Source organism: Idiotropiscis lumnitzeri, chromosome 4, assembly GCF_059441095.1.
Source record: "Idiotropiscis lumnitzeri isolate Australia: NSW breed Sydney's pygmy pipehorse chromosome 4, RoL_Ilum_1.0, whole genome shotgun sequence".
NCBI classification, from domain to species: domain Eukaryota; kingdom Metazoa; phylum Chordata; class Actinopteri; order Syngnathiformes; family Syngnathidae; genus Idiotropiscis; species Idiotropiscis lumnitzeri.
The window spans coordinates 5649071-5670796 of record NC_142394.1 but is presented as its reverse complement, the minus strand read 5'-3'; the positions used below and the strand labels follow the sequence as shown (position 1 = coordinate 5670796).

General features: G+C 42.9%; 1 protein-coding gene across 1 annotated transcript in view; it reads left to right on the top strand.

Moving 5' to 3' along the window:
• The window catches only part of efnb1 (ephrin-B1), a 71640-nt gene that overhangs the window by 24975 nt on the left and 24939 nt on the right, over nucleotides 1–21726 (top strand). Inside the window, exon 2 of the mRNA XM_088294446.1 lies at nucleotides 6397–6674. Coding sequence (XP_088150572.1) covers nucleotides 6397–6674 — 278 coding nt within the window. The remainder of the gene's footprint in view (nucleotides 1–6396; nucleotides 6675–21726) is intronic.

Here is a 21726-nt window from a genome sequence, read left to right as displayed (position 1 = left end):
ATTCAACTGATAGCCCATCTATTTATTATATGTGCAGAAATTGCTAACAGCATGTTTGAAAATATACAACGCAAGGCCAAATGTTGAAGCTTTTCTTTCCAATGGAGTTTGATGCTTTGTAACTCTACACTCTAATGTTTTTTATTCTAATGAAGACTGGTTGAAAATGAGCTAGATATTGTATTTGCGTGGCACGGTGGAGGACTGGTCAGCACGATGGCCTCGTGGGATCGATTCCAGCTCCAGCCTTCCTGTGTGGAGTTTACATGTTCTCCCCGTCCCCGCGTGGATTTCCTTTGGGTACACCGGTTTCCTCCCAGATTCCAAAGGCATGCATGGTAGATTTATGGGATACTCTAAATTGCCCCTTGGTAGGACTGTGAGCAAGAGTGGTTGTTCATCTTCGTGTGCCCTGCGATTGGCTAGCGACCAGTTCAGGGTGTACCCTGCCTCCTGCCCGAAGATAGCTGGGATAGGCTCTAGCATGCTTGCGACCCTTGTTAGGAGAAGCGGAACAGATAATGGATGGATGGATGTTGTATTTGCGTGACTACACGATTGTGTTATATTCGGCTTCCTTGGCGTAACGATGCCAGGCCGTTATGTCGCTGTGACTTTTTGTCCTGGCTTGGCATCTTATCTTTGACATCCATGGTGCACACCTAGTTGGCATCTGTTAAGATTGTAGACCCACACATGGTCACTCGGGCTAGGGAGCGTCACCTTCCCTGTGGGTGGGTGGCCAAGGGAGTATAAAGAACAGGGACCATTTTGGACAGAATAGATGTTCTTCCGCAATCCAGCAAAAAGGCCCCACAGCTGTGTACTCGATCTTTCTGGCATATATTAACTAGTTCAACTGAGAATATATACAGTCTTCTGGTAGTTACTATGAGCATTGCGAGCATCAAAGATGAAAGAACCAGGTGGAGAGTTCCCCCCGAACTTTACAAGAGTTTCGACATAAACGGAAGTATTCGAGGTCAAAGGTCTCCTCTGCTCATCGGGCAGATGGATGCTAAGTGGAGACACAGCGAGCGAGCGTCTGGGCCTCTTCTTGCTGTCACCGATACTGACGATGACGTTCAATCATGACCGCACGCAGCCCGTGTTTAACTGGCCTGCTCTTAAAGAGGGATGGGCTCGGCTGCGAGGAAAACCGCAGAGGCAATGAGAAGAAACAGATTATGCTCCTTGGACTCTGTAATGACTCCTGACACTCGTCTCGCTCAGCAGTCCTCCTCAGCCTGTTCGTGTACAACGCGGTCCACTTGTTCCATCCTCGTGGCAAGGCCATCTGGGTGTCATCTTGTTAGCTCATTACGCCGACATGTTAGCCCACCGTGTGACAGTGATCGAGAGCGAGCATGTACTGAGCTTGTTTGGTGAACATGGGAGGTGTGTGTGCGTACGTGTATTTGTGTGCGCACGTTAAAGCTTGTCTGTGTGGAACTGTTATGAGTCACACAGAATGTGATTTGCTTTGCGTGCCAGCCTGTTGACTAACTCCAGAGTGTGCGTGTGCATGTGTGTGTGTATATGTGTGTGAGAGCGTGAAAGCGGGATGGTGTCTGCCTTCACACGTACACAAGCATCTCTCTGCGGGGTGATTCGGCTTCTTCAATTCATTTATGCTCTTCAGCCGTTGTGGTCACATCTCACTCATAAAGCAGGTTTATATAGCTCATAGGTGATCCAATTTTGCTGCTGTGTCACGTCTACGATAGCGAGCGGCCCAATCCTTCCTGCCATCCTAAGAAATTGCAGAGCCAATTGGTGTTTTGTTTTCTTTAATTTGAGGACGCTTGCCTGTGCGCCCTCCTTGTGCACTCGAAAAGCAAATCGAAGCAAATCTCTGTGTGTACGATGCCGGATGCATGTTTATGCATCCGTCTATGTGTGTGTTTGTAGGCTATGACAACATGTGCCCCTGTGCCAGTTTTGTATACAAGCTCTTCGGTGGACTTTTTGGCCACACGCTTGACGAGCAGCACACTTTCTTAAGTATTGTAAATGCTAGAGTGAGACACCTTTGAGACTGGTAGGCAGCTCTCATGACTCTGGAGCATCTACTCAAACCTCCTGACAGTGACAGCTTTACCATGCATGTCTTTCTCCGAAATATGAAATGATCACACAACTCAGCAACTCTTGGTGTATCTTAACCTCACATGACGAGAGGCAATTCACAGACGAGTGCTTGAATGTTTCTATTGTGTGAGCATCTTTCTATCTCTAGTCGATCTCATAACATTTTGGGGCTGAAACATCCCCGACGAGCAGAAAATGATTTCACACTGATTGTGAAGGAGGACAAGCTGAACCATACAAACTTGATGAAGAACGCCCCTGGCTGTTATAGCATCATTTAAGCTGGGGTTCTTCTTATATATATTACACAAGACTGCAATACCCAACAGGGGTCGATATGCTCCAAAGAATAACTGTAACATTTCATGATTTGCCATAATGGAAACCCGTACTCTGAATCCATGGAATATTGATTGAAAAAGACATGGTTGCCCAATGTGAGATGTCTTCAGTGATAATGTGCAGGGCGGGAGTCAGAAGCCACACTGATTTTGTGTATAATGTGAAAGAGAAATGGTAATTGGGTAGGAAAGACTTCCCCCGTTGCGATAATTACGACACTGATAGGGAGGGGATTGGAGTACCTGGTGTGGTGTTGATTGCATTTGTGTACACGGGTTTGCTTTCGCACTCTCGTGTTCATTTTAAAGGTCATGCAGTAATCCTGAAGCCATGTTAGAGAGAGTGAGACTTTTTTTCTTGACTGTTCCTGCATCTGAACTATTGGCTGATAACCCCGTGGATGTGTTGTTGTGGATAAGGGGTTTTGTATCGATATGTGTGACATATTCATGCTGCTGCTCAGCAGGAACAAATCAATTAGATGCTGTTATGTTGATATGGAATGTCTCTGGCTCTTCCTCTCCCAGTTCCTGTGTTTTCGGGTCCATCCATTGAAGCAGTGAAGGCTGCCTGCCAGCGTGGCACTCGGGGCACAGGCCTGAGTTGACTGGACGGGGGTGGGGCGGGGGCGGGGGGATGAGGACCGCTTTGAGGCTCTGTGAGGGATTCTGAGTGGGCCTTCGTGTAGGCGGTGTTTTATATGAAAGTCGGCGAGGGCAGGGCGGAATGAATAGGGGTGACTGGGAAGGTCCAGGATGCACCCCACAGTGCTTTTGTACACTCTCACATCCGTGTGTGTGTATGGGAAAGTGGGTGGGTGAAGCATATGTGAGATCATGTGCTCATATTCACCAGCGGAATGTAAGAAAAATATGTGTTTTTGGGGGGGTTTTGGAGGCAGGGGTCGGCTCTTTTCCTCTGCTTGGTTGTTTTCTGTTCTCTGCTCTGTGCTGTTTGTATAAGCTCTTTACAGGATTCAGCTCACACTGGAGCCATCCAGATGAAACAAAACCAACCTCTTTGGGTTGTTATGAAAATAATTCCTTCTATTTTGTTTGGTTCAGGAAGATCCACCTAAATTGACATTAGGGGATAAGGCCTTTCTCACATTGAGGGATTTGCCGGCCCCCTTGCCATGAACTTCAGTTTACGTTCCTCTCTGCACTAAAACTCCTTTCATCAACATCTCTAACAGAGTCTCTTGACATCATGAATGAAAGATGCAATTCAACCTCCCTTTTCAAACCACTCTCCTTTTTGACCCCCTCAAAAGTACAATAATCTTCAGTCCCACATCCCCTCCTCTCCATTGCGTGGCTGTTTGTAGCGATGGATTGCTGCTGATTAAGCCAGCTGAGAGACAAACGGGAGACAAAGTCGCAGCCCCACCAGTTTAGTTTCACATCCTGGACGCGAGTTGGCATGAAGCTTGCCAAGTGGAGGGCTTTTAAACTGGGCTAAACACTAATTGCTGCCCTATTTCTTTTATGTTGCTTCTTTCCCATCTGCGATGGTGCTTCCAGACCTCCACAGCAGCCAGAGCCTCATTACAGCAGACAGTTGACAAAGGCTGGGAAACAGAAGCAGGATAGCAATCTAACCGCCGACTAGAAGACATGCTCGGAGAATTGAATCAATGACAGGGGCCGGCTTGTGATTAAATCCTTGAGGGATATTAAGACATTGAGGTTTTGGAAATCTTAATTATTCATCTAAATGGTTGAGGCTATCTTTGATACTCAAGCAAATGGATTGTAAAACTGAGAATTGGGCTGCATTTGAGAGCTGCGATTGGTGGCCTTTTGAACAGAACACTTACAAAAGCAATATCTGCACAAAGGATCACAAAGGACCTACTTGTTGAGTGAGACAATTCAAGGTCTAATTGTGATAGTCTTTCTTTTCTCCCCTCTGGTTTCACACTTGTTTTTCTAGTGGTTTTTTTTTTACTGCGTGTCTGTACAGAAAGCGCAAGTGGAGGGGTCATAGCCAGAGAAAATGTGGGAAATGCGAATGGGTGAAAGGATAAAGCAAGAGAGGATGGAATTGTAGACAGAAATAAAGAAGATAGCGCATGAGGGATAGAGGGAAGGCGGGGAGTAGATGGGATGGTCAGCAACAAAGCCCAACGTTGCCATGGAAACATGTTTATGCCTCACTGATGCATCTTGTAGATCCAATTAGAGACTGATTGTGCCCAAGTCTTCATAGACTCACGCACGTGAACCTGGGTATGGTGTGTGCATATACACACACATGCACGCACACCCCCCCCCCCCACACACACACCCACTTGATGGTTGTGTATTGCTGCTGAAATGCAGAAAATTGTTAAAAGACATTGGACAAAGGATTCCCTGCGTTCTCACTCTTATAGGCCCTTGAATTAGCACAACCCCTCCCCTCACGAGCAACAGACAATAGCACCTCAGCCTCTTCAAAGTGTGCGCTCTCATATTATTAACAAAAAAGAACAAAATTGTTAGGTCTGATGCACCTGTGTTGGACCATTTTGTCAATTTCATTTTGCATTCATCCTTTTATTTGATTGAAGGCGTTTATTCAGTAATGTCTCTCTAAGAAGGATGCCCATGAATGTGAAAGGCTCTAATCCGATCATGTTTATTTTCATGGGGAGTTATTCTGCGAAAATGCGACTTTTGAAATGATTGCTTTGTACCATGGCTGACCTTCTGCCAGTTTTAAACACAGGAGGAGGCATATCCTCATCACATAGCACTCACACGCTCGTCTGTCTTACTCATATTAAAAACACTTTCCCCAGCCCATCACAAGTGTCAGTTATTTAGTGGGCCATGATGAAATACGGGATGCAGATAAGAGATTATGCTCTCAGAGAGAGACAGTGATGTCTTGTTAAAATGTGAGGGATCAGAATAAAACAACAAATGTATTGCGCACAGCTAAATCCTGCTTAAATCCGCTGGCATGGGCAGATCCTACAGATAGGCTCGCTTCTGTGCTCACTGTCTGCGACCAGAGCACACGGATACACTGGAACGCGCACGTACACACGCACACAAGCATGCACGCTCACACACACTCACTCATGCACACACGCACGCCCATGGTCAGTCCGGCTGTCTGGGTTAATGCTTGGCTAACTGGGACAGCAGAGCTGAACCATGTTGACATTTTAAGCCTCAAACAAGTCCAGAACAATGATTCAGCCCAGTCTGACCCCCCCGCCCCCTTCAGACCGCAACCTCAGCCCATTTTGCTGAAAAAATATTACACACACACACACACATGCTGACCTGTATAAACACACACACGACTGCCCAAACACACTACAATTCCTCGGTGTCCCCCTGCCCCCACTTGTCACACACACTCACACACATACTCGTCTCCTGCTCACAAGCTTTTGTGAATAAAAGAGAATAGAAGCTGATCTGATTGAGTTGGCAGAAGCGAGCGAGGTGGAGTGGTACAGTAAGGCCAAATGGATTATCTTAATCCCCTAGCAGATGATCAGCCAGTGGGAAGATGAACCAGGAAGCCTGACCCCGCACAGCGTTTGCCTCCTCACACTCGGACCTCTGTTGTCAAATAGATATCGTGCTCAAAGCGGCCTTATATGTAAAGGAATACGTGTTTACAGTATATGCCGTGCCACCCTTCCACTAATCGTTTTTATGGCTGCCATATTCTGTGTGTGGCCAGGTTGTTTCCTTCCTTTGGTGTACTGTATTTCCATCCTGTGTATGAGAAGGAACCTCTGAGGAGTTGAGTGCTTGAACATGGTCAAGCTGTGACTTGTCATGTGTTTGCGGGCCCAAATTAACGGCTCTGCCTAAAAGCCAACGTTTGCGGACTTAAAAAACATTAAAGCCCAAACTATTAGTACTATATAAACTGTTTTGAAATTATGTGGCCACTTTTCCAGACTTCCTTTATGACGTGTTACTTACAGTCTGTCTTTTTTTTTCTGCCTCACAGATTTCTTGCTGGCAAAGGCCTGATTATCTACCCAGACATCGGCGACAAGCTGGATATCATCTGTCCCAGAGCAGACCAAGGCCGAGAATATGAGTACTACAAGCTGTACTTGGTAAAGCGGGAGCAGGCAGAGAGCTGCAGCACAGTCCTTGATCCAAACGTTCTGGTCAATTGCAACAAGCCGGAGAAGGACATCAAGTTTACCATCAAATTCCAGGAGTTCAGCCCCAATTACATGGGCCTGGAATTCAAGAGGAACGTCAACTACTACATCACTTGTAAGTTTCCGATGAAAGATGATGTATTGTTGTCACGGTTGAACATTCATTTAACCAGAGAAGCTTAACGGAAAAAGTAATACACTCCGCTTCACACTCTGTTGAATGCCGACATGTGTGGCCGGGGGGCTCCTTAGTTAAACTGTCCTTTAATGGTGACTGCGGCATCACCGTGGCAACGGCCCAAAGCAATGTACTTGTTTAATGTTGAAGGTCAAAGTGGAAGTGGACTCTCAGTTAGTTTTCCCAACATATTTATATTATGGGAATGGCAAGATTAGTAAAAAAAAATATCTCTTTATAATGCTTATACTGAAATGTGCTGAGGTACTTGTAGCGTTTAGGGCTTTGGAGGAGGAAATATTGCACTGTTTTTACAGCACATAAAGAAAACATGCATTCCTGCACAGCCAGCGCCAGCATTTTATTACTGTTTACATTACAACCCAGCCGAAAGAAAAGCAATGAAATCTTACACAAGGTTTTACTGAAAACGTCATGAAACTCTTTGTTTATCAGCATTTAAGGTTCAAGAAATCTTTAATGACGTCTCATAAGTACCGTGAGGCGACGAGATGCTACTACACCTGACCATTGTTGATATGCCTTTGAGCAAGGCATCGCATACACCTCATATCTTAAGTGCAGCACTTTTTGCCTGCCAGTATACCGTATTTTTACAGCCATAAGATGCGCTGCATCAAAGGGCGCAACACCAGCTGAGGGTGCTATTTCCGTATTTAATGCTTATACTAGGCGCACCGCACTACAAGGCGCGAGCTTGCGCTAGCTCAGCTCACGCTAGCTCACGCTAGCTCAGCTTACCAGAACTCAATCCCTTAAGGGATCGCTGTCAGAGTTTTTACCCAAAGTCAATGACAGCTGTCCTGAAACTATAAGGAATCAGTGCCAATAACACTAACTCTAACCAATAAGAGGTGTCATGGCAATACATCTACTAGACAACGTCAGGGGAGTGACTTCACTGGTCACCACACTCCTTAGAGTCACGGTTTCAAATCAAAACCAAAAAAACTCAGCATACAAGCAAACAATGAAACAAAGAAATAAGATTAACACAAAACATGTATCTCTCATGCCATCTATATACCCAAAAGAAATAAAAATAACACAAAAAGATTATAGCAATGGCTTCTTGGGAGCCATTCAGCCTTAGCCAATTACAGCAATGGCTTCTTGGGAGCCACTCAGACTCAGCCAATCACATGGCTGTTTAGAGAGATGTGCTGTTGTGCTTTGGGCTTTTTGCAGTCTGTTGTCTAAACCTGGGACGTTTCTTGCTTGCAATAACATAAATGATAAGACAGACTACAACATTGTGGACAGCTGCCCTTTTGTCCAGCTTTCTTCTACACCATCACCCAAACACCATAGCCACATAATGTATTAGTCACAGTCGATTCGAAGCATAGATGACTCAGACTTTGACCAGCAGGGTGTGCTAACATGCACTCTGAACAGCCCAATGAGGAAAAGGGTTGATGGTCGAGAGTGATGCTCATTCCATATAATGGGCTCCTCGGCGCCTCGTTTGTTTTGGGGAAGATTTGGGACTTTAAAGCTCGCCCTATAGTCCGGAAAATACGGTACTCTCATAGCTCTTCTTGCTTGCCTGCACGTGTGTTATCTGTATCTCTGCGTTGTGGGCAACACTAATATACACCAGTGTGTAAGGTGAATTTCCCCATGAGGAATTATTATCTGTAAAATTAATTACAAAAATTTTTTTTAATTAAAGTTAACAAGAGATCTAAAGGACAGGCAATTGTTGAATGGTGAAACATTATGTAATTTTAACACACTGAAAGAAACCCACGGGATACTATGATTTATAGTTGCATCTCAAATGAATACCCATCTCACTCTGCCAATCAAAAATGAGCATTAGGTCTTCTTTAGTTTTTGTTGTACACTGCAGACATTTGGCTTTCCAATCAAAAGTTTTGACTTTTAGCTTTCATTTCATGGTAATTACATCTAGATGCGTGAAACAACTCAGGACAGAGCAATTTTAATTTGAAACCATCCACTTTTCAAATGAGTGAAAGTATTGGAACTGACATTATTAAATTAACTTAAACGTGTAGCAGTTAATAGTTGGTGACTTGCAATAACGTTTTAGATCATTACCTTGTAGCATGATGTGGCTTCTCCCGATTAGTTTGGATGCATTCTTCTGTAAATTGTCAGACAAAATAGTTTTGTCGACATTGATTTACTTCTTACTATCAGATATTTTCACTGGTATTTATTTGACCACTGGATATTTGTGTTTATTTTTATTAATATTTTCTTTTCATTTTATTGTATGCACTACAGTATATAAAATACGGATTTAACAAACAGATAAATTATCGCCCCCAAAAAATGTGCGTGAATTTCATGTAATTTTAAGGGAAAATACTCTGTTGGAATATTTATTGTTATATTTTTGTCCATATCGCATACCTATAACCTATAGTACCATAGGGAAATAGAGGTGGAAATCCTCATTGAGGACCTTACTTTTTTTTAGTTTTACCATTTTATTACCTTTCAGATTCTTAAAAACAAACATAATTTAAAATGTTGTTTATATTTAGATTCTCTGTCTGAACTGCAGAAAGCAGGGGAAAAGCATCTAGTACTTAGTAATACTAATTCACAGCATGAAAACTGGGTTCTCCAGCAAAGCGTGTGGTGTAGAGCACGGTTCTATCACACATACGCCATGCATCCATTTTCGACACTGCTTTTCCTCACTTAGGTCGCGGGTGAGCTGGATCCCATCCCAGACGACCTCAACCAAGGGACGGGGAAATCAGACAGACCATATAAAAGCTATTTCTAAGATCTGTCGAGAATATAAAACCATTCTACTATTTTGCTTTAAATAAATAATTCTTCCAATATGTCAGCCCCCTCTGAAGTAAAAATTCACGTCCATGCTAATTTAAATATCAAGCTTCTTTTGTTCTGAGGCAGTTCTATTGATACTTGTATTTGTGAACGCTTTCCATAAAGGCAGAGTTTAAATGAGGCATGATGTTTTTACAGGGCTACATTGGGCAAGTATTACGTGAGCTTGAGGAAAAAAAACATGTTTTTATTTTATTTTTATTGTACCCAAATGTCTTTAGGGAACCCTTTGGGTATTAATGTCTCTGCTCAAACCGTTTGTTGCTGTTTTATGCTACGTTTACTTTATGATCCCATAGGCCACTTTTCAGGTCACCATGGACAAAACAGGATGGGTGTGAGACAATGCTGGGTAACGGGATGGGGAAAGTTGACGGGCCGCATTCCCCGTTGATGCTGAGCCAGTTTTTTGAATCGGTGCAGAAGAGAAACCTAGTCAGCCGTAATAAAATGGGGTGAACATGACAAAACATATTTTCTAATAGGATGTAACAAAACCTTGAGGCTATAGGACGGCGTCTTTCGAGTTTTACGCTAAGTGAACTTCAAATTTTATACTAATTATAGGACGAGACAGACACTTTGGTGTGTTTTCATTTTTTAAAAATAATTTCAACAATTAGTTTTGAACAATTACTATTATCTTACTGTTAATAAATAATAAATAACTGCAATAATAGTTGATGAAAAAGAGAATTTGTAGTATAATATTATTGGACTATAATGTTCCTTATTTACTTTTGTTTAAAGGGACTCTTGATTGAGCTGAAAATTGGCACTTCTGTATGAGGTTTGCATGTAAAAATGACAAAAATGATCAGATGAGTGGCTTCGGCGTAGCTCAGAGTGTCCTTGGTGAAAAAAAGGAAGTCAAACTAACGCTTATGAATTAACACCCAATATATAACACTACTACGAAAAATTAACCATACAAAAAATCTCTTGGAATGCATTGTTTTTGCATATCCTGGTGATTTCTTTTAAGAAAACAGACTCGACATGACAGAAGCCTCACGTAAGCTGCTCATTGCCTCTTTCTATTTTAAGTCTGCCAAGGATAAGTTAATCGTTGTCTGATGTTTTCAGAGGTTGAAGTGGACCTAACTAGGTACGTCCACATACATGCTGCTGTTTGGTCGCGTTATTTTGACACTATTAGTGACGCATTTACAATGTCTTTGAACGGACAAATTGTGATTGGTTCCTCCGAGCAAGACATGGAGGTAGGTGAGGCAGGCATGGCCATATTCCTCTTTTTTGTGGGTGGTTTTAAGGTCATTACTTTAGAATTGTTTTCTCCAAAACAATTTGACAAAATTGAAAATGCAAGCAAATAAAGAAAAAAAGACAAAACAAAACAAAACATAAATTTAGCTTGTTGAAAAATGGGCCATCCCAGCTGGATAAACCCTTTAGGTGAGATTATAGTAAGAGACATTTTACACCACAGGGGAGTAGTAGAGCTTTCAGACAGGTGAAGGATTTGAAGAAACAATTTGTGTTTGTAGACTTGACAAGAACAACTTTATTGGAGATCTCTAATGTCTCTGCTGTGTAAGAGTGTATTGATGGAAGCACTTGCCTGCAGTGTTTCCGCAGACATGGGGGCTCCATCCAAGTGATGGTGCATCATTATTAGTCTCATGTACTGTAAGTCTCCCGTGTCAGCAACAATCAGATGTTGTATTTGTCTTTGTTGTATGTTAATGCTGTTGTCCTTTGCCACAGGACGAGTTCACTTGACGAATTACACTGCAGCCTGTGCATACGCCGCGGCTGACTTCATCTATCATGTATTCTGTACAGTATAATGGCCGTGCCAGCCACATGTACAGTGTGCCTTTAAAGCCCACGAGACAGACAGTGAGTGGTGAGCACATGCTTGTGGCTTTTCCGGTACAGTCAAGCCCACTGTGTGTTTATATATGAAGGCTTGCCTTGTGAATGTTTCCCAATTGCCTTAGGTGGGAATGTGGTCCACTCCTCAGCAATAGGATATAAATCCAAATCTAAAGAGTGAGCTTATCTGTCCTGATTTATTTTTTTTTGTCAACAATTGCACAAAAATGCAATCCGAGAGTTCATTCCGAAAGTCCAGCTGCACTTTGACCCTGTGGCTCTGTATGCATTCTCCTTGATCAACTCCACTACCCTTTATGCGCCATGACAGAGGCTGAACAAGCAACAAAAGGTGTGGGGTAAAGTAAGCAACAAATGTTGCCTGTTGATGTGGCTCTCCGCTGCCCTTGTGTCACTGCAGGGGATGTCCACCACTTGATTCCGCGCATCCCAGGCAAGCTCTGAGAGGCATGTGTTCGTGCGACTGTGTGCGTGTGTGTGTGGGTGTGTGTGTGTGTTGCGCGTGTATGGAGGGAGCAGGGGATGGTGGCAGGGCTAAAAGTCAGAACCCACGGACAAAGGGTCACAGAGGCACAGCAGGGGTCAGTAATGATAACCCTGCTCTGATCTAAACTCCAGACCAGCTCCAGCCTGTGCCATCCATCAATACACACACTCACTCACACTCACAGGCATGCACAAACACGAACGCCACACACATGCGCATAACCAAACAAACTGGCTGCATTTCATTGCGTTGTCTAAACACGGGATTTGCATTGCCGTGAAAATTCAACTCTAACTATAACTTGAAAGGACAGGAAAATACTTGCTAGTAAGAAGGTAAAATAAAATTATACTAAAATAATAGGAATTTAAAAAACCCACCTATAAAAACAAATACGGGCTGTTTCTTTAGGTTTTGTCATCTTAGGGAGAGTGTGGTGTCGTGCATGGATGGAGAACACGGTTACAGTGAGAACAGAAGAAAGGTGCAATTGAACTCTATTAAAAATAACTAATGTTTCACAGAAGAATTTGTGCCTTCCAATGTTTTCTTACCTGTGTATATGTGTTGTACGAATATTTATTTTAAGGAATATCACTTCCAAAGTTGATGTTAATTTCCCGTTATATGTCCCAAAATAATTGACTTTTCGTCGCAGTTTGCGAGTCAAATTTGTCATTTTTTGCTGCATTAATAGACATCGAATCGCAAAAGTGAGAATCAAACGCTAACCGTCAAAAGTAGTGATATGTAGTGGCCGCCGTTCTCATCGTTCACTTGAAAGAGCCCGCTCAAGATTGTCCATTATTATTTGTCAAAGACTAATTGTCAATTAGTCATTGACTGCATGGAGCCAAAGTAGCGGCATTAAGAACACACAGAAGAGAGAGACATCGCTATTAAGGAATCGTGAAGAAAATGAGGAACGGTCGGAAAACGAGCAATATTTGGACACATTTAACTTTTATTGACAGGAGAAAAAACAAGGAACACATATTCTCTGATGTTAACGAAAGTAACCGTGTCTCAAATACACCTATCCCACATAGTGGCAAACAATTGTGCTTGCCAAGGCAGCAAATGATCCGTTTGTGAAGTTAAAACCATGCCAAAATGTCACAAACAGAAATGTACTCACACCCAACAATTCACAAACAAATTCTATGTTTTGTAAATACAACACATCATTCACAAATGAATGCATTTTGTTCTGAGATAAGATCATGCAAATATATTCTGCTTCAGAAACAATTACAACACATTTTACACAAGAAATTCTTCAACTACCAAAACAATATCCTTCAATTCCAATCTAAAATCGTTCAAGTACAAATAAAATATCCTTCAAGTACAAAAACAAACAACCCTCAATTTCCCCCAAAAGTAAATCCCTCAAGTATCAACAAATCTGTCGATGGAAAACTGTCACTTAATGCCATCACATGATTTTTTGGCACTAATTTTCTGCCTTGCAGATCCCCTCACAAATGCCCAATGATCTACACGCAAATCTTAGTAAACTTTATGAGAATTTGAGTGTAACTGAAAGTTTAGGCACAGCTTGGTGCTACTTGCACCTCACCAGCTAGCTAGCAACGAGCTGCGGCTGGCGACAGCTTCGGCTAAACATATTGAGGAGTCTAAGCTTTAACACCATATTTAAATGCTTGGCACTTTTCACAGACGTCTGGCTGGAACTGCGTTAAAGAGCACAAGATTAAACTTTGCACAGGAAAATAGTGGGCAAATGTAATAATTGTCTTGACTCTGGAGAGAGAACTACTAGCCAAACAGAACTGGAATCAGAAATTAATTACAGTAACTATAGGGTTAAAAAAAACATTTATTCATCCATATAATATTGTATAAAATATTTACATCAGTCATGTTATGCTTGTTCAATTGCTCTTTTCTTCAGTTCTCTTGTGGAAATAAAGGTACCTGAGTGCTCTCTGTGACTGTTTGTTCTATCTCAGGCTGAGGCCGTGAGGCAATAAACAGAAGCAGCCAGTCCTCATACACCCTCTCTCGTCCTCTGCCTTGATTCTTTGTGTAGCCGGCAGGTTAAGCCTGATCCTTCCTGACAGCTGTCACTCTCCATCTCAGTGTGCCGTTGAGGACTCCCACATTCATAGACTTCCAAACCAAAAAACTGCCGCAGCAAGGCACATGCCCCCTCACCTTCAGAAGACTCCCGCACTCATAATGACTTGCAGCAAACAGCAGCGATGTTTGTGCTCTTGTCACTCAGTGGGTTTGACGCTAAATCCCGGGAAACTATCTCAACTATAGCAAGAGCCAGATAATGTGTGCCTAAGGATCAACCAGTTATGTAGATATTTAGAATTACCTTTTGTCCTTTCTATTACCTACGCATGGTTTCTCAAATTATCTTTAGACACATAAAGACATTTGACTACTGTATTTGACACTGTGGGATGATCTCAGCAGTGCTCACACCTGACAGGATTAAGGTTAGAAGTCATGTTGCACTTCTCTCATAGTTATTTTATTTAGCGTTTCTTTTTTATGCATTTCCGATTAACAGCCGACACATACATTTGTGCCGTTTTTTCCCTTCCCCTGCCATTTGTGTGTTCACACTATACAATCTTATTTCAACACCCGGCTTGCCTTTGGGCTGAAGTTGAAGGTCGAGTATGAAATCCCTGGCCAAGAATACATCAGATAACTAGATCCCCCCTTACCGGGCATTTGCCAGGATGTAAACACACCAACTCTGCGTACATTTATGCATGCTCCCACACTTAAATGTGACGCTCACTCACATTCGGTTTTATACAAACTGCATCAGGCTTAGACTCAGATTCTGCTATCAAAGTAATCTGTTTCTAAAAAAAAAAAAAGAAAGAAAGAAAGAAAATGTTAGATGTCATCACAGTCGTCTTTTAGAGTTAACATGAAATTACCATAATCAAATCACAGCCCCCCTATTCAAGTGACATGCATTTGTCAGCTGCGCTCTTGAAAAGACAAAGGCATTTTGAATGTCAGATTATAGAGATGCAAATGACTCACACATTTTTCAACTTGCAATTAAATGGGTTTTTAACATCTGGTAACCTCCCTCGGTAAAATCACGCAAAGATTCGAATTACAGGAAAGAGACTCTGCTGCAGAGTCGAAATGACAGAGCCTCGTGCATGCTTTTTATCAATGTAGAACAAAGGACAGGCTCTATTATTGCTCATTTATCAGTCTGTAGACGTTTCAAATCAGTTACAGAACCAGCAAGATGATCAGATGTTCTTACTTTTGACATAAAAGAATAGTAAATGGATGAAAAAGGTTTCACAAGCCCTCCTATAAAAGTATTTAAATGCCGTTTTATAGTCATCATATATCATTTTGTGCTTAAAAAAAATTAGCCTTTGATGCAAACATCACCTGAAGAAAATCCAAGTTGCTAATTGATCTGGTCGAACTGTCATCGATGTTACCGATTAGAGTATTAAGTTGCTAATCAGTAATACTGAACGGATTTCCTTTTCAAAGTAAACGTCGCTAACAGCTCAGGTTAGCCCTGTTGGAGCAGCACGGCCCGGGAGAGAAGATTTAACCCCCCCCTGCCTGAGTGTTTATGGAGCAGCGGTGTAATATGTGACTTTCTGCTTGCTTTGCAAATCTATCCAGGCTGCCTCTGCTACTTCTCCTTTGGATATTTCATTCTGAGGGGGTTAGCAGGCACAGCATTATTGCCTTTCGTTTATTACAGACGAGTTTGTTTAGAGTGGGGTCTGGTGTGGACTAGGCGGGGGGTGGGGGGGGCATTCATGAGGACTTTGTTGCAAAGGCAGGCAGGCCTGCTTACGTGGTCAGACAAGTGAATGGTTGTCATTGGTTACGACTGAAGCCTTCTATGATATATTCATGTATTCATCTCAATTAGTTGGCTTGGTACATCTCCTAACACACACACTCAGCCGAGCTCCACGCTTACCTTATTAGAATACACCCCGCCTCGCTGCTCCCCCTCCTCTAATCATCCCAACCGTCATTATTCAGCCTTTAAGATCTCTAAACGTGTTTGTGCGCCTTGCTAAGATTGTGTTGAAATCACTCTCTTTAACTGATAGCTTGGATCTACTTTCAGCACAAAAGCACCCAGAAAACAACACTCCCATTCATTTTATTTTGTTTTGTCGCTCTTCTCAACCTCATTTGCCAACCTCACACACAATGCTCCTTTTCTACGTGAGCACTTCTCAAAAGTTGAAAGTAAGCTTCCTTGTTTCATTTATTTCCATCTGCAATGTCAAATTCATCTTGGTGCCTTTAAAACCTCAAAATAGCTCCAGGCAAAAGGAAGAGGAGACGTTTTAAGACTGCTGGAAAGATTAACGTTTGGGGAAGTGATTGCAAAGAGCAACTGTAAGAGATGAGCATCATTGGCCTGATGGTGAAACATTGCGGCGTGTTCCTGGATGAGAGCATAGACGCAAGATGAAACAATGGCAGCTTCTACTCTTTTTAACACATGCAAATAGACATTTCCTCTTCCAGTTCAGATGTCTGAGGTTGTTTGCGTTGCGCTTTGCCAGCAGCGCATATTCTTTTTTCGTGGGCCAATGGCAAAGCTGAAATCATAGCCCTCTGTCAGATGGGCCTCGCTTTCCCCCCTCCGAGCAGCCATAGAACAGCGGTTTCTGTTTTCCGAGGCGCGTTCCGAAATGACTTTGTTTTCCAACAGCCGCTCCGTTGCACCCTCAGATGGCTCCTGCCAAATAGTCCTCCTCCTCGAGCTGGAACCTGAGCTTATTTGCTCAATCTCATCGAAGAAATATGGATTTATAATTGTGGAGGTTATTAGTTTTAATGTCTTATCCTTTCTGAGGAAAACCGCTGCGTGCTCGGTGTGGCCGCAAATGAGCGGTGGTGTGAACATTACTCCAGAGAGCCAATTTTGGGGTGGGGCGGGGGATTGCAAGAGAAAAGAGTCTCGGTGATGAAATTGAATCTGCTCTGAGCAAAGCAAACAAACATGAATCACAAGGCGGTGATAGAGATTGCTGTGGTTCTCCAAACGGATAAATAGGGAATATAAATACTGTTCTGCAGGCCAGGACCGAGCCTGTTTCTCTGAATTCAGCTCAGTGGCAAAATGTCCATGTTCCATTCCAGCCTTACCGCAGGCACACAAACGCAGCAACAGGAGCAGACAAACGTGTGCGTGCAAACACAAGAATAAATATCCTCTCAGCCACGTAAGCAAATTCAAATCTATGTCCACTCATATGCTCACACTTTTGCGAATAGAAAAGAAAACAGCAAACGGCATGCACACATGCGCCTGCCTACCTTCACGAGACACTGCTGCGTGCATGTGTTGATGATGCGCGTTCCAACTTAGTGTGGCTAAGACAAGACATTTTCACTCTGATTTTGGGTGTGAATGATTGTGACCACAGTTTGTTCACGTTGATGGATGGATACTGAAAATAATGTGTCATCAAATAAGTATGTGTGGTATAATTCAGCCTCTCACACGATGATTTGATTAAAATCCAAAACCACGAGTCCAGTTTCGTTCCATCATTCTCTTCCTTTTCTTTTTTTTTCTTCTTTCCTGCAACATAATCTTGCTCAATTCTCTCCAGCCGCTCCACTCTTTAGATCCTCCCCACCTCTCCTCTTCTGCTGCACGCTGACAGATCCTTCAGGAAATTGTTTCAAATCTGCCAGACATTTTTGTGTTGTAGCTGTTTATTTGTATTGGGGGCGCTCAGGAGCTCGGGGGGCCCGTAGCCACGGTTGCTCCCTCCTGTACTGGAAGCGAGGTTAAGCTCCCAAACTCTTTAACCGCCCCGCGCCAAAAACGCTGATCCGCGATCAGCATGGCTTTACCGTGTAAGCGATACCGGGGATGAGGAGAGACGAGCACCAGGGAGGACGTAATCAGTGTGTGTTTGTGCACCGGCTACTGGCTTTGTGTGTGTTACGATGTAATCAGCAGCATTTTCTCTTTGGTCCACTGCACCCTCTGATTGGTCTTTTGTCAAATACCAAGCGACGGGAAGAAAAATCGTTTTCTCTCTTTCTGTCCCCGTGTCACCGAATGGCCTTAGAGCCTCACTGAAGTTCATCAGCTGTGGTCACAACTACATCGCAGTCGACATCACAGCATTTCCAGTATTCAAGTAATTGTGTGCGCATGAGAGCCAATTTGATTTTTGTTCAATTTATGGATGTTCGCTGGTACCTGTCCATCAGCATCCCTATGTATTTAGGAAGTACAATTGCATGCATGTGCATGCTCACATATGTGATGCACTCCCCACCCACACAAAACACACCTGTGTTACTCTGCCTTTGTATGGTTGGGCTTATTTTCTCTTTCTCACAATACACAGGATCATTCCCGTGCTATCACTTTGAGTCAATTGGATTTTATTCCTAAAGCACCAAGTCACAATAACAATTATCTCCCTTCAGAACAAGAGTTGATCAGGCAAATATTTACTTATAATTTCAGCCTCCCATATGTTAGCTTTTGATTTTTTTATTTTTTTGGGTAAATGATGTGCCCTAAGTTTGAAAATACATTCAAGATGGCAAACCACAAAGGACTGATATTGATTTTTGAGTCGTTCACTATCTGTGCAATCATACGCACCGGTACTGTGTAGATGCTGTATTAGCTGAGAATACACTCTGTGGGAGACATCTCTTACACACTCAATGAATTCAATCAAGCATTTGACTTTTTTTCTTGATCTCACTTCTCCCTGAATCTGAATTCTTCATTTCACCGAGACATTTTCAGCAATTGTATGCTTACAAAATATTCAGTAGCCCAATATTGGGCCCGTTTTGCGTCCACTTACTTGGGATGGCCCGCAGTGTCTGTTGCTGTTTACTTGTTGGTTCGTGTGCCATCCTTGAGTTCTTGCAGGGAGGATGGCCCGACTCGGTTGTCATAATTCAGCCTGAAAAGGTCAGTGACGATGAAGCACCCTTCTCCTCGGTGCATGAACAGACGCAGTCTTGGAGCAGTGCACACAGATGAGTCATACGCGCACACATACACTGACATCCAAGCACATTTGCATAGATGCTCACACAACTGCAATATTTTTTTTACATGCATAAGCACTTGTGGCGAGTGTGGATATTTTGTCTTTGTCTCTTTGTTAATGTGTTCCAGCTCCTCAGCTTTTTTTTTAACATTCAGGAGGTGGGGGGGTCTTACTGCTGTGGTTTTGCTCACAGATGAGCTCTTTAGCACGATAGATTTTTGGAGCCTTGTGGCCTTTGACATGCCACGACTATCTCCCATCACATTCCAATGCATCCCACTGCTCCTTTTATCAGCACAATTGGTTGATTTGTGACTCGTGGACTGTTAGATTGGAGGAGGGTGACTTCTTTTTGGAGTCCAGAGTCCTAAACCACTGCTTATTTTGATGACAACAAGGACCGGACTCAAGCCGATGAGGATCAGTTTTATCATCTGGTGGGATTTACCGAGTGAACCAGCGTTCACCTCATGTGATTATCAGTGCAAATGAGGCCCAAAGAGCAAAAATTCAGTTAGCCTCCTGCTGGGAACAAGCTCACCGGGAGACCCTTTGTCTGCATGTATCAGGCAATTACATACCCAGATAATAGCACACGACTCAAGAGTTTTGTGTTCTTGGAAAACAACAATTAAGGGTTTTAAAAGGAGGTTAATAAAATGATCTTTGGAAAAATCAAGCATATAGATAGATAGGGACAAGCTGTTTAATTGCATCAACATCTCCACTCCCAATAGTTTTTCATAGCTCACATGCCACAATTCGGCACAGTGGAGGCCAATAAAAAATGGACTTTCCCTTGTGTAGCGCTTTAACACCCGCAAGGCACTCAAAAACCTTGTCAGTTACTTCTTTTACACCGATGTAGCATCAAGAGCAACTGGGGGTTCAGTAGCTTCTTCAAGGACACTCCGGCATGGTCAGAAGGGAACCCAAGCGACTCTGACGCTTGGGGAAGGACCACTCTGCCACCCGAGGTGGCAGCCTGCTGCCACAAGCGCCTGTGATGAAAGGTTGTCATAAGGAAAATAAGGGGTTTCCATTCGACAGGAAGGCATCGTAAAAGTTGAAGGCCTGGATTTATTCATGATGCAATAAGAACCTGTCGCCTGCAGCTTGTCATCTCATCCTCCTCTCACTGATCTGCGCGCTAAAAAAGACGATAAACATCTGTATGGCCATATAAATCAGCGATTCCAGTCTTCAAATAGTTGCTCTGAAGCTTCTCCGATGTCTCAAAGAGATTGTTGAAAATCCATGAAACCCTTTTCTTTCACTTTTACTCTTCTTTGGAGCTGAGCTTGCATACTTTTGTCTCCTTCAAGTGAAATCATCTAAGGAGGGAAGAATCATTCTTCAGTGAAACTGCAAACTCATAATACGCGGCGAAGGGTCACTTTGGATTTATTTTACGAGCTGTGCTAATATCACCATGTAAAAAGGAGCACTTGACTTGACTGTAGCAGCTTCATTATAAAAGGAGTGCATATGCTCACTTGAAAATCAGCACTCGACAACCAAAATGTTCCTTTGACATAAAAAAAAGTGCTCCAGCTAAAGAGTGTGACATGGAAGTGTCAAGAGACCACATTGTCTCAGTCTTCAATAATCCCCTTGCTGATTTTGCGGCATCAAAGCTTTCTGTTTTGATTGTTTGGGACATTTTTACTGCAGCCGCCTACGAGTTAGTTCATTTCATTACTAGAAACTTTCAATTTTCCCTCCGTGATACTTTCCTTTGGCCATCAATTTTCTCCCCACAAGTGTGTTTTTATGCTTAATAGAGAATGAAAATATAATTATATGCTCAATTTAACTATGCTTGCCATTTTGTTTGAAGTAAGAAGGGGGTGCAATTTAGGACCACCAGTAATGGTGCCACTTGGATGGACTTTTGAGAGAATGACATTTCACTTTCTGCTTTCTGTTGTGAAGCAGACATTAAAATAGATTATTGGGAACACTAACGAGCCTCTCCCATCTCAAGCAAGGATAAAATTGCGTGTTCCTACAAACTCTCTTACCCAGGCCCGTGGTATTGAGATCACCAGTAACCAGCAAAACACTTCTGAACTATATTAGCTTTTTGCTCTTGAGTGAATGCGTGTCGGGGTGTGTGTGTGTGTGTGTGTGTGTGTTGCATGCGCCTCAACATGCCGCCAACCAATTGGAAGGTAAAATGGCATTTTTTTTCCCTCTGTGACCCAGTTTCTCCTCTGCTTATTTCTCTGAACACGCAACATTTCTCCTGCCATTAGTTAAACCATGTCACTGCCTGAGTGGGGAGTTGACAGGCAAGTGTGTGTGCACACTGGCTGCATTTTTGTCTTTAAGCGCTTGTGTGTGTTACGTGCTGCACTCAGGCTGCGTTTGTCCCCAAGTTTTGTGTATTCGAGGGTACTAATGGGTTTGTTCCCACCAATGCTAAAGAAAAACAAAATGATGGCCATGTTAATAGCAAGCATAAAAAAAGAATCACGATCAGAGGCCTTTTATTTGGAGGGAGGCGCTCCGATCTTTGGGGGCAACGTGATTCAGAGTCGACGTTAGCAACTATGTTCAAGACAGACATGAACTTTTAATGCAGCTCCTCATTCCTGACATCACTCACAAATGTATCATTCAACAACCTTTGTGGCTGGCAGAGCAGATTATTGTTAGACATTTACGAAACATGACTGCTGGTGCCAGCTGGCATAACCTCTGCATGTTTTTTTTCTGATAGAAAATACTCTTTAGCTGCAAATAT